Below are 14,306 nucleotides of genomic sequence, written 5' to 3' on the forward strand. Positions count from 1 at the left end.
TCCCCGTCTAGTCGACCAGCCCCCATGGAGCTCAGTTAGCTGCTGCTGCCTTCTTTGTGCCGGTCAGCTGCTTCCTCTGGTGGGTATCCATCCCTGGCCAGCCATTTTCTCTGTCAGGCAGCTGTTGGCTGGGCATCTGTGCCCGACATGGTTGCGACAGATTTCTTCTGCAGCCCCAAACCTCAGTGGCATGAGGATAGAACTGTGCCAAATGTGCCTATTGTGGAAATAAGCAAAACTTTAGGGATGATATGAGCCGATTATTGCATAACTGATGCATATAGTGTTACAGGTTTGGGTTCAAGACCAGTTCATAATGTGTCCCAAAGTGAATGTAATGCATAAAGCATGCATCCCACATTAACTTTGGTTGCCTAAAGAATGGAGGAATTTTCATTGATTTATTTAACCTTTATTTAACTAGGCAAGTCAGTTAAGAACAGATTCTTATTTTACAATGACGGCCTTCCCCGGCCAAACCCTCCCCTAACCCAGACAACACTGGGCCAATTGTGCTCCGCCCTATGGGACTACCGATCACGGCTGGTTGTGATACAGCCCGGTATCGAACCAGGGTCTGTATTGACGCCTCTAGCACTGAGATGCAGTGCCTTAGATCGCTGCTCCGCTGCACTACTTGGCATTAAGAAAAACATAGGAATGTAATAGAAATGCTATTAGCCCACTGGACTTTTCTGCTTAGTTCATTAGCCTTTATGTTGCTGACTGCTGCCATCTTGAACGGTTCTCTCATGCAAAATAGATTTTTTATCTCAATGGAAATCACCCAGTGTAAATAAAGGTTACGTTTCAATGTGGTATTCACAAAACAACATGAGCATCTTAGATCCTCAATGAAAGTTCATTAAGGTTTGCGTATAGCAAGGTAGCAGTGCCATCACATATTTGTTTATACTGTCTATCCTCAAAGAGTTCCATTTACATTACATTGACATATTTAGTCCTTTAGCAGATGCTCTTATCCTTAGCTACTTACAGTAGTGAGTGCATACATTTTTGTACTTTTTCATACGGGTCCCCCTGTGAGAATTGAACCAACGCGTTGCAAGCTCCATGCTTTACCAATTGAGCCACACGGGGCCCTCAGTTCCCTCAGCACTTATGGCTTGGCTGGCCTGGAGAGACTCCTTATTAGGTTTCTGTGGCAGCACCCCTCTGGTGTAATAGAATTTGAAGTCTGATTTGTGTGAGACATGCCGTTTTCTCTACCCAGCAGGTAGAATGTTTTGTCCAACCTGGATTCAGGGGTAGACGTGACATAGTAACCGAAAATACAGGACACTAAAATGAGTACAGTGTTTTGCTTGGTATGGTTGGTATTAATTTGTGGATGTCCATCATCCATTTAGAATGATACACTACATGACCAAAAGTATGTGGACACATGCTCGTCGAACATCTCACCTCCAATCTTCTGGGAAGGCTTTCCACTAGATGTTGGAACATTGATGCAGGGGACTTGCTTCCATTCAGCCACAGGAACATTAGTGAGGTCTGGCATTGATGTTGGGCGATTCGACCTGGCTTGCAGTCGGCGTTCAAATTCATCCCAAAGGTATTCGATGGGGTTGAGGTCAGGGCTCTGTGCAGACAAGTCAAGTTCTTCCACACCGATCTCAACAAACCATTTCTGTATGGACCTCGCTTTGTGCACGGGGGCATTGTTATGCTGAAACAGGAAAGGGCCTTCCCCAAACTGTTTCCACAAAGTTGGAAGCACAGAATCGTCTAGAATGTCATTGTATGCTGTCGCATTAATATTTCCCTTCACAGGAACTAAAGGACCTAGCCCGAACCATGAAAAACAGCCCCAGACCAGGATTCCTCCTCCACCAACTTTACAGTTGGCACTATGCATTTTGGTATGTAGCGTTCTCCTGGCATCCGCCAAACCCAGATTCGTCTGTCGGACTGCCAGATGGTGAAGCGTGATTCATCACTCCAGAAAACACGTTCCCACTGCTCCAGAGTCTAATGGCGGCGTGAGCTTTACAGTACTCCAGCCGACGCTTGGCATTGCGCATGCTGATCTTAGGCTTGTGTGCGGCTGCTCAGCCATAGAAACCTATTTCATGAAGCTCCCGACCAACAGTTCTTGTGCTAACGTTGCTTCCAGAGGCGCTCTGGAACTCGGTGGTGAGTGTTGCAACCGAGGACAGACGATTTTTACGCGCTGTGAGCTTGTGTGGCCTACTACTTCGCGGCAGAGGCGTTGTTGCTCTTAGACATTTCCACTTCACAATAACAGCACCTACAGTTAACCAGAGCAGCTTTAGCAGGGCAAAAACTTAGTTAACCAGGGCAGATCTAGCAGGGAAGAAATTTGACAAACTGACTTGTTGGAAAGGTAGCATCCTATGACGGTACCACGTTGAAAATCACTGAGCTCTTCAGAAAGGCCATTCTACTGTCAATGTTTGTCTATGGAGATTGCATGGCTGTGTGCTCGATTTTATACACCTGTCAGCAACGGGTGTGGCTGAAATAACCGAATCAACTTATTTGAAGGAGTGCCTACATTTTTTGGTATATATAGTGTATGTTAGAAATTACATTTTGTATGATATGTTATGAATTTTAAATATGTGTAATAGGTTACGAATTCCAATTCGTTGTGGATAACGTTAGATTGGTTATGGGTTAAGGTTAGCGGAAGGGTTAGCTGACATGCTAAGTAGTTGCAAAGTTGCTTAAATGCTAAAGTTGTACATGATGATGAGATTTGAACATGCAACCTTTAGGTTGCTAGATGTTAGCATTATACGCCAACCCATCCACCCCGACCAACCACACTCCTTTCTTTTTTGCCTTCTGTCTTATGTAACCATACTAAGCGTAACATATCATACTAGTTTGAGTGTCCTGGATTTTCATTTACTATGTTACATCTAGTCTATGAGACCAGCCTTTTCTGTCAGGATACTGCTGTGAGCTTCAGAAGGTGAATCCATCACCTCTCATCTCACACTTTGTGGAAATGAATATGGTCAGCACTTTACTTTCTTAGAAACCATGTAGAGGTCTATTTTTTGTGTAAGTGCAATTTATTCCCTATCATTTAGAATTCTAAAGGTTTGTTTGGTAAAGTAAATTTGGCTAAAAAAACAGGCTAGCAAACAGTTCATTTAGTTATTCTCCCTGTCTTCTATGCTTCTTACTTCCTGCTTAGGCCTAACTGGTGGAGAGGAGAATTTCATTTGCATATCCTTGATTCCTTATGTCCTCTCTTCTTGCCTCCTTCTCAAAAGCCATCCCTTCCCTCTGCCCTTCTCATCCAATGGCTTTTGAGAAGGTCTCGATGAGAGAGGAAGTGAGGAATCAAGGAAATGCAATTGAGATTGTCCCTGGATTTTTGATCTCCCAGTGGGGATGGCTGAACCTAAGGGTGTTTTCACACTTGGTCCCTTTTAGTCAATTTTTGTGAACTCAGTGCAGTTAGCTTAATTTTTTTTGTGCAGTGTGAACACTCCAAAGGAACTCAGACCCCTCAAAAGAGCCCCCGAAGTGAACCGAACTCAGACCATGTCGAGAGGTGATCCGAATTCGGTTTACTTGAATTCCGAGGTATAGTTCCCTTTTGTAGGGCAATCTGAACACAAAGCTCCCCAGGTTCACTTGTCATTATTCCCGCACTACACACTAGACTACTGCAACACCGTTCCCCCTGCCATAAACCCTCACACTAGACCACTGCAACACTGTTTCCCCAACCATAAACCCTCACACTAGACCACTGCAACACCGTTCCCCCCTGCCATAAACCCTCACACTAGACTACTGCAACACCGTTCCCCCTGCCATAAACCCTCACACTAGACCACTGCAACACCGTTCCCCCCTGCCATAAACCCTCACACTAGAACACTGCAACACCGTTCCCCCCTGCCATAAACCCTCACTAGACCACTGCAACACCGTTCCCCCTGCCATAAACCCTCACACTAGACCACTGCAACACCGTTCCGCCTGCCATAAACCCTCACACTAGACTACTGCAACACCGTTCCCCCCTGCCATAAACCCTCACACTAGACCACTGCAACACCATTCCCCCCTGCCATAAACCCTCACACTAGACTACTGCAACACCGTTCCCCCTGCCATAAACCCTCACACTAGACCACTGCAGCACTATTTCCCCTGCCATAAACTCTCACATTGGTGCCACAAAAGAGAGAAGATTATGTGCAGACTCGCAGAAAAAAAGGTGCTGTTTTTAGATGCACAGAAATTCTTAAATATGTGTGGAGTTGTTAGTTCAGGTTATTTGTTTGCAGTATTGTGATTTATAAGAGAGCTTCATAAACTGTTTATTTCGATTGTGGGGTTTTAATAGTGTGAGAAGACAACAACATATTTGGTGAGAATCACAAACATGATGCAAATTCAATTCTAGCTCTTAAAGGGGCAGTAGCCTACATTGGATGTACAATTTTCAATGACAGCATGATTTAATCTGCAGTTATTCTTCTGTTATTTATTATGTTACCAATAATATTTACATGTTAATAGTATTTTCTGATTACAATTATTATGTATCATATTTTATCTAAATGCAATCTATTGGCTTCTGAAATGTAAGTATTTATTTCTAGATGTCCGATAACACATTCTGATGAAATGGCTTGTCCTGCACTGAGTGTAACAAAGTGCAGGACAAGCCATTTTATCGGAACATGTTATCGGACAGCTATAAATACATACTTACATTTTGGAAGCCAATAGATTGCATTTAGATAAAATATGATACATAATAATTGTGCATTGAGTGAATGTTGGAAAAAGATCTTGGTTCCTTTCTAAACATAGCAATGTGAATGCAAAGAGGACTCGGACCACAAAATGGGTGAAGTGAACTAGCAATAGAGTTGAGTCCTCATTCAAAGGCAAGGGCAGTGTGAATACAAAGAGAACTGAGTATTTTAGCCTTTTTTTTACCCCATTTTAAAGAGGACTATACTGTATGTGAAAACACTCTAAGACTGTCGCTCACTGTCCACTGGCATGGGGTGCTGAACTTCAGAATTGAGATTATGTTGCTGTCCACTTCACTTGGGCTGAATCTCAAATTGCGGGTTTTACAACTGGTTAATTTGGAGCTTGTTTTATAATTCCAGGCTCTTCCTTTTGGTCACAAGCTAGGCGTTGACCATTTACTTTGCATTCTGTGAGGGACAGTTCTCCGTTGCAGGTGGTTTTTCCCACTGAAATAGCAATAGCGGGCACCAAAATTGGTTTGTGAATCCTGGCCCCAGATAGAGGGGTCTCATGGCAGAGGAAGACTCAGTCAAATTGGCAAGCTGACAGCCATTGGCCATGTGGCAGATCTTAAACCTTTGGTTGGATGTCCACTTGAAGGTTCATAAATCAGCTGGAATCTATCATGAGAATGAAATGATATGAATTGACAGGTGCCATAGCAAAGTATTATAATTTTCAATGGTAGGTTTTGGAGAGTTGGATAAAGTGTGTTTCCCTTGTAAGCTAGCCCTCAACATAAGTCAAGTTTAGTTATATTTAAAGTCATTCTAGATTCACAATATTTTTGTGATGCCACGGTATTGGATGGTGCAATTGCTACATAGTTATATCTAATGTGGTGGAAGCTTGTGGTAGCCCAAGGGAGTCCCTCTGACTCAAATCAAATGTATTTGTTACATGCTTCATAAACAACATGTGTAGACCCACAGAGTGAAATGCTTACTTAAGGGCCCTACACCGTGTCAATGTGCAGGGGTATGAGGTAATTAAGGTAGATATGTACATATATACAGTTCAAGTTGGAGGTTTACATACATCTTAGCCAAATACAATAAAACTCAGTTTTTCACAATTCCTGACATTTAATCCTAGTAAAAATTCCCTGTCTTAGGTCAGTTAGGATCACCACTTTATTTTAATAATAAAATGTCAGAATAATAGTAGAGAGAATTATTTATTTCAGCTTTTATTTTTTTCATCACATTCCCAGTGGGTCAGAAGTTTACATATACTCAATTAGTATTTGATAGCATTGCCTTTAAATTGTTTAGCTTGGGTCAAACATTTTGGGTAGCCTTCCACAAGCTTCCCACCATAAGTTGGGTGAATTTTGGCCTATTCCTCCTGACAGAGCTGGTGTAACTGAGTTAGGTTTGTTGGCCTCCTTGCTCACACATGGTTTTTAAGTTCTGCCCAAATATCTTCTATAAGATTGAGGTCAGGGCTTTGTGATGGCCACTCCAATACCTGGACTTTGTTGTCCTTAAGCCATTTTGCCACAACTTTGGAAGTATGCTTGGGGTCATTGTCCATTTGAAGACCCATTTGCGACCAAGCTTTAACTTCCTGATTGATGTCTTGAGATGTTGAGATGCTTCAATATATCCACATAATTTTTCTACCTCAGGATGCCATCTATTTTGTGAAGTGCACCAGTCCCTCCTGCAGCAAAGCACCCCCACAACATGATGGTGCTACCCCCATGCTTCACGGCTGGGATGGTGTTCTTCGGCTTGCAAGTATCCCCCTTTTTCCGCCAAACATAACGATGGTCATTATGGCCAAACAGTTTTATTTTTGTTTCATCAGACCAGAAGACATTTCTCCAAAAAGTAGGATATTTGTCCCCATGTGCAGTTGCAAACCGTAGTCTGGCTTTTTTATGGCGGTTTTGGAGCAGTGGTGTCTTCCTTGCTGAGCGGCCTTTCAGGTTATGTCGATATAGGACTTGTTTTACTGTGGATATAGATGCTTTTGTACCTGTTTCCTCCAGCATCTTCCCAAGGTCCTTTGCTGTTGTTCTGTGATTGATTTGCACTTTTCGCACCAAAGTACGTTCATCTCTAGGAGACAGAACACATCTCCTTCCTGAGCAGTATGATGGCTGCGTGGTCCCATGGTGTTTGTACTTGCGTACTATTGTTTGTACAGATGAACGTGGACCTTCAGGTGTTTGGAAATTGCTCCCAAGGATGAACCAGACTTGTGGAGGTCTACAATTTCTTTCTGAGGTCTTGGCTGATTTCTTTAGATTTTCCCATGATGTCAAGCAAAGAGGCACTGAGTTTGAAGGTAGGCCTTGAAATACTTCTACAGGTGCACCTCCAATTGACTCAAATGATGTCAATTAGCCTATCAGAAGCTTCTAAAGCCATGACATCATTTTCTGGAATTTTCTAAGCTGTTTAAAGGCACAGTCAACTTAGTGTATGTAAAGTTCTGTCCCACTGGAATTGTGATACAGTGAATGATAAGTGAAATAATCTGTCTGTAAAAAATTGTTGGAAAAATTACTTGTGTCATGCACAAAGTAGATGTCCTAACCGACTTGCCAAAACTATAGTTTGTTAACTAGACATTTGTGGAGTGGTTGAAAAACGAGTTTTAATGAGCCAACATAAGTGTATGTAAACATCCGACTTCAACGTGGGGATAAAGTGACTAAGCAACAGGATAGATAATAAACAGTAACAGCAGCATATGCATTGACTCAAATGAGTTAGTGCAAAAAGGGTCAATGCAGATAGTCCGGGTAGGTATTGGTTAACTATTTAACTAACAATTTAGCAGTCTTATGGCTTGGGTATAGACTCTTAGAAAAAAAGGTGCTATCTAGACCTAGAAGGGTTATTTGGCTGTCCCCATAGAAGAACCCTTTGAAGAACCCTGTTGGGTTCCATGTAGAACCTTTTCCCCAGAGGATTCTACATGGAACCCAAAAGAGTTCTACCATGGAACCAAAAAGGGTTCTCCTAAAGGGAGAGCCGAAGATCCCTTTTGGAACCCTTTTTTCTAAGAGTATAGAAGCTGTTAAGGGTCCTGTTGGTTCCCGACTGATGTGGTCTGTGAACATCAGTCGTATATGCTACCCAAGCCCCTCTCTATTAGCGCATAGAGATCCCAGTCAACACCTGCTGTGTGACCAGTGGGCATTGAACATAGAAAGGGAAGGGTTATTTCAGTAGTTGTAGTGCTTGCATTATACTCAGAACGTTATCAAACATTTAGCCACAGAAGTTATGCCTGATAAAGCTATTAACACGGTTAAACAATGATGCAATGGGTCTACACAGTTCAGAGATATCACTCCAATTCATCCTGTTGCAGGTTTGGAATGTAGGATAGATAGGACTATTGCTATTATTACACCAACATGAATAAACACTAGATGTTTTGATCATGGCCCCTTGCTATGTTCTAGATCAGGGATGGGCAACTGGCAGCACGCGGCTGAAGGCTTTCCGATCAATTCCCCTCCCCCCAAAATAAAACTTAGTCAAGGTATCAACCTAATGTTGAGAGTTAGTAGAATACACAAGGTGCAATTTCGAAATTCGAAATTTGGTTGTGCATCAGCAGTTTTTCTTTTGTTATGTCAGTCACTGATAGTCAGTCAATTAGCCCATGTCAGCAAAAACATGTTATGATGTGGGTACGCATATCCGCGAGCAACTGTGGCCCAGCAGGTTTTTTTTGCCCATCCCTGTAAATGCATTTTGTAGCTGCCTCAATTATGTTTGTTACGATTTCTCCAGTGGCCCAGGAAACGTTTGGTATAAACAAATATATCATAAACTCATTTATTGTGACAGGGGACCGACCAATGGTATATTCATCATGTTTACATCCATCTCACTGTGGAAATGCGTTTGTGATTCATGTTAACTTATTTTTTTGGTACTCATTGTGTTTACAGACACAAATTGTAGCCTATAAATGAAGCTGAGAAAATGTATTGAAATGAAAAATAAGATGAGTCAAAGCTTCAGCCAGCCAGTCCATGGGAAATGTAATATGAATCGTTATTCCTGTGGCAGCACTCACAACACGCGCCGACGGTCAATTCTCGGTAGCGGCGCGAGACTGGGAGCGGACTTCTGTTCCATTCAAACAAAATAGGACTGGACCAGCCTCTCGAGGGAATGTGAAGCGAACGTGGTAGTCTCCCACATTATGGAAATTATACATGATAGACTTTGTGAACAACTCTAGTTACCTCAATGTTTTATGGCTACATCTTTTACAGCTACTGAAAAGACAGGCACTCAGCCATTAATCAACAGGATACTGAAGAAAAAGCAACGCATGTGTCTGATCAATGCGTAGTAAGCCCACCCGCTCGTGAACTACTTGCCAAACCCAGGGTCTCGCATAACTGACGGAGACTGTTGCAGAAGCGGTCCAAAAGTCAAACGAAGAGAAAATCCTGAAATAATAGGATCCTTTCTACGGAGAAAATGAAGGAAAAGAATCTAATTGAGACTGCGAAAATGCAGGGAAACGTAATGGTAAGAGATAAGTGTTTTGCTGATTTGAAATGTCAGCTTGAAACGATGTGTTCGCTTATAAGCGAAACCGTTTTTGCAAAGTATTGGTTTCAGTGTGCGTTTGAATAACTGCTGAATAGTAAATGTATTGGAAACGTGATCTAAGACTCTATTTGTACTAAAATGGGATTATACCCCTCTGCTGTAGCCAGTCTGCCCATTTATCGTAGCCTTGTTGCTGCCTGAGATGACATTATTTTAGAGACAGCTCACACCCATGCAAGGGGATATGATTTAACATTACACCTCTCCCATGTGCTTTGCGGTTGTATAGTCTACAGCACTGAGTATGAGTATGGCGCCTAGTGTAATTACGAAAACATTACATTATTAAAGTTTTCTAGTTCTCTTTTTCCGTAGGGCACTGATTGATATTAATGCTGGGTTCAATAATAAACCCTATTTTCTTTCTACGTTCTCCTTATGAAGATTTGAGGGAAGAACTAACCATTTGCTCTATCTATCTCCGTTAGCTCTTGGAAGGGCTCATTTTGTTTTAACCACACCTAAAGTTGTGAATCTCGTGATATTGCTGTCTGTCCGAAGGGAACTGCTGGGTACCTCTGTTATGCATGGGGTTGGGATTTCCAATCTCCAGGTGTCAGGAGTCACTGGCTCCTTTTACTGAATACACATTCAGGTAACAACCTGGGACCCCTGTGTGAAAGCCTTACCTGCCGTCTTTATTTTTCAGTAAGCAAATTGGGATTTAACAGATGGCTCCAGTGTTTGTGAATATCTTCACTATTGCCTAGTAATATTTACATTATATTTTTATATTATGAAAAGATGACAAGATTACATTTCCATTTAAATCGGAACATTGAAAAGAGCAGAGGAAAGTGTACACCACAGCAACATCACTAGTCAGCATGCATTATTTCATTCTTGGATCTGTTTCCAAAAAATAGTGTGACGGCGGGAAGATTGAGCTGTAATTCCAGGGCTACCGACCCTGACAGCTTGACCTTTTCACTTAACCCCAGAACCCCTGCATTCTGTTAAACCCAACAGCCTACATGGCAGTCCTTGCAATCCTTCACTTGATAGAACTATGAACAGAATTTAGTTGTGCCACTTGATTGCCTCTCGCTTTTCCAATATTGGACCTATGGATTGAAATATCAATTGATTATTTTGATTTATTGATTCGCATGATTGATTGATTGATTGATTGATTGATTTACCTGTAAAATTGTTTGACCTTGAAGGTTCCTGGTAGTAGCTATTGGCCAGATAGAAAATGTGCACTCTGGCCTCCTGGGTGGCGCAGTGGTCTAAGGCACTGCATCGCAGTGCTAGCTGTGCCACCAGAGATTCTGGGTTTGAGTCCAGACTCTGTCGCAGCCGAACGCGCCCAGGAGGCTCATGGCCGACACGCAATTGGTCCAGCGTCGTCCGGGTTAGGGAGGGTTTGGCCGGCAGGGATATCCTTGTCTCATCGCGCGCTAGTGACTCCTGTGGCGAGCCGGGTGCAGTGCACGCTGACCAGGTCGCTAGGTGTACGGTATTTCCTCCGACACATTGGTGTGGCTGGCTTCCGGGTTGGATGTGCATTGTGTCAAGAAGCAGTGCGGTTGGGTTGGGTTGTGTTTCGGGGGACGCATGGCTCTCGACCTTCGCCTCTCCTGAGTCCGTACGGGAGTTGCAGTGATGAGACAAGACTACCAATTGGATACCATGAAATTGGGGTAAAAATATATATTTTTTAATAAAAAAAAGAACATGTGAGTACATAGGGTAACATTAGAAATGCCATCAAGCCTCGTAAATTACAATTGACAGTTTGACTGCTTTGCACTGACACATAAATCTGTTATTCCTGGAAAAAAAGCCTTGACTCAAGGGAGAAAGACAAAAAATGGTGAATAGGGAATCATGCTGCGTTCATGTCTGTCATGACAGAGAAACCCTGCATAGTATGATAGCTAACTATCTCAAATGCACGTTGGACTACCATGAAGCACGCCACAGTTGGAAGTCGAACATTTCCAAACAGTTAGGTTGGAGTCATTAAAACTCGTTTTTCAACCACTCCACAAATTTCTTGTTAACAAACTATAGTTTTGGCAAGTCGGTTAGGACATCTACTTTGTGCATGAGACAAGTAATCTAGCTCTTTCATCATACCTAGCATTCTAAAGTGTTGCCCTGATGTCTACAATAACAATAATACTGTCCCTACCATGCCATTCTGGTAGCCCATTAACCATCCCCTTATATGGCCCTAACCGTCTCTGTGTGTCTCCTTGGCAGGTTGCTCTGAGTGGAAGTCGGTGGCAGACCATCCATTTCCAACCAGCTAAGTTGGTTGTCCTCCAGCACTTTCCTCTGTTTACTGCTGGTTGCTCTCTGCCACCAAAAACAGGCCTTCAAGGGCACAGTGGGCAGTGTTGTCGAACCACTAATGATTTTCTGCCGTTGGCTGAAATGAAATGCATTTGTATCCACAGCGTTATCTCTTTAAAGTGGGGAAATACCAACCGCTAACTACGAGTGTCTCCATCCCTCCCTGGCCTGTCTGTTGCGGTTATTATTTCAGTCTCAATTGAAACAATACACTGAGAGAGCACTCATAATGAGGGTTTGTCATGGCTCCTTTTAATGACTTTAAACAGTATGCACAGCAAGCAGGGTTTCCCAACTGGGTGCCCGCAGGTGGTTTTATTTGGCCCCCCAAGCTTTCTGAGCAAAAAACCCCCTAAAACACAAGGAAATCATCTCCAAGTGATTTTAATCCAATAAATCTGTTCCCAAGTATTCTGACACATAATGGAGATGTGATCATATACAAATGTAAGCAATTATTATGTTTTAGTGAAACATCAGTTTGGGCTTCTTGCGGTCAATTTGCAGTCTACAAATGATTTGTAATGATGCTCCGACCATCCGCTCAAGAAAAAATCGTCCCATGGCTGAATCTATTTGATGATCCCAGATGTACAGTATGTTTGCACTGGTGTTCTGATGCAGGTGTTCAGATTCCTTCTCTCAGCCCATTAGATAGACATGTTGTTGTAGTGTCTTCTAAAGAATACAATGTTTAATATAAACTCAATTGTTTTCTAGAAATCTTCCCTATACTAAATGCAGATGCATTTGAATCATGAAGAAGGCCTAATTTTGGCTCCACAGACAGCTGTTTGGTTTATTGTGCTCTTTGTGTCCCCTTGGGTCTGATGAGGAGAGTTCTGACGGAGGACTACTCGGCATGATTAGGTGCTCGACTACACACTTTATGCATTCATCACAGATCTCATGCCAGTTCTGGTGAGCTATGGGCGTGTCCCAACAGTCTGAAGTGGCTTTCCTTATCTACTTTCCTTCATCTGCAGAGGATCTAAAAACACATGAGGACTTATGGGTGTGTCCCAACAGTCTGAAATGGCTTCCTTCCTACCCTTGCCTCCTTTTCTTCATCTGCAGAGGATCTGAAAACACAGGATCGGTGAAAGCAACACACAAGTAGCCTAGCTGACTTGATGAACCTTTCCTTCAGTGTGGATGAAGGAAAGGACATGAGGAAAGAGGGCAGAGGGAAAACGCTTAGGACCACAGTGGCTAGGCACCAGCTTGCAATAAAAGGCATTGGAACGGTGGTCCCTCCTGTTAAGTGGGTGGCCTGCATTCACGGCTGCTCACGTCGTTTGTTTGATTGGGGTCGGCCCAGTAACGACGTTGGAGGTGCGGGTCTAGGAACAAGGGCTGTGATTTATAGTGACCTTTAAGTGGGCCAGCATTCCTCAACGCTGTTATCGTGCAGCTGCAGCGTTTCATTAGGCATGCTGGAATCCATCATACACAATGTTGTCTCTCTCAATGGCCATGCATGTGAGGACTGGAGAGAGCCACCATTGTACATGCAATGTATTTATACAGGCTGGCTGATGGCTTGAGAGCAGAACCGTTTGTTTAACATTTTTGAAAAATCTTATATGAACAGTTTATTTCTTTAAAGATATAAAAATGTAACCCCAAAAGATTCCAACTGTGTCTGAAAGGCAAAAAAGGAAATTGGCATGTACCGTACATACATTATATTTCGGGGGTAAATCTCTATTGTCAAATGATGGGCACTCATCTCAAAGCAATTAAGTTTCATTTTCCTACTCCTTTTCAAGTCGCACACTTTCTCTCCTCTGAAATGTCATGTTTACCCATCACTTAGGTGAGTCGCCGATCTATCTGTATTTGACTCTGCCAAGAGGACTTGAAGAATATCTAAGTGAGTCTTGTACAGTCAGTCACTCTGTAGAGACAACACTTGGTCCCTTAGCGGCAGTGTAATTAAGGAAAATCCTCGGCTGTTTACATAATTAAAACACTCTTTTTGAGGTTCTGTCAGATAGGTTGATCTGTATCTCCAGGGATGTTCCACTGCTCCTTTTTGATAATCCAAACAAATTATTGTGAGATTACATTTTTGTTTTTTTATCTGCTTCATTATCAATGTATTATACACTGAAATGTATACAGTACTGTACTGCATTGTGCAGAACTTTGCAGTACCACTTATGGGCATTTCCATGTAAAAGGACCCATGAGCACCAACGTGGGAAGTTCATAGGAGCACATCAAATTGGTTGTCAAATGAAAGCTAAGAGTGTATATTTTGGGGAAATTAAGGCATAAATATTTTTTTCAGCCATTTACCATCCTTAAAATAAAACCTTTGATTTGTGGATAAACAGATGGAAAAGGGGTCTTAGAAAACATCTACCATAAAAACTCTTAAAACGTATCAGAAATACATCAAAACACAATAATGTTGATGTAAAAGCCCCTGCCAACTAATAATCAAATCAAATCAAATTTATTTTTATATAGCCCTTCGTACATCAGCTGATATTCTCAAAGTGCTGTACAGAAACCCAGCCTAAAACCCCAAACAGCAAGCAAAGCATGTGAAAGAAGCACGGTGGCTAGGAAAAACTCCCTAGGAAAAACTCCCTAGAAAGGCCAAAAACCTAGGAAGAA

The 14,306-nt window shown here is 42.4% G+C and overlaps 1 protein-coding gene across 2 annotated transcripts in view; it reads left to right on the top strand.

Moving 5' to 3' along the window:
* LOC106590427 (dipeptidyl aminopeptidase-like protein 6) overlaps positions 1-14,306 on the top strand; it is a 348,701-nt gene that overhangs the window by 42,617 nt on the left and 291,778 nt on the right. The window contains exon 1 of one of the 2 annotated variants that reach the window (XM_014181451.2): positions 8,837-9,290. The exons of the other annotated variant lie outside the window; for it this stretch is intronic. Coding sequence (XP_014036926.1) covers positions 9,240-9,290 — 51 coding nt within the window. The 5' untranslated portion in view covers positions 8,837-9,239. Of the gene's footprint in view, positions 1-8,836; positions 9,291-14,306 lie in introns of those variants that run through there. 2 annotated transcript variants of the gene reach the window in all.

This window comes from Salmo salar, chromosome ssa29, assembly GCF_905237065.1.
Source record: "Salmo salar chromosome ssa29, Ssal_v3.1, whole genome shotgun sequence".
NCBI classification, from domain to species: domain Eukaryota; kingdom Metazoa; phylum Chordata; class Actinopteri; order Salmoniformes; family Salmonidae; genus Salmo; species Salmo salar.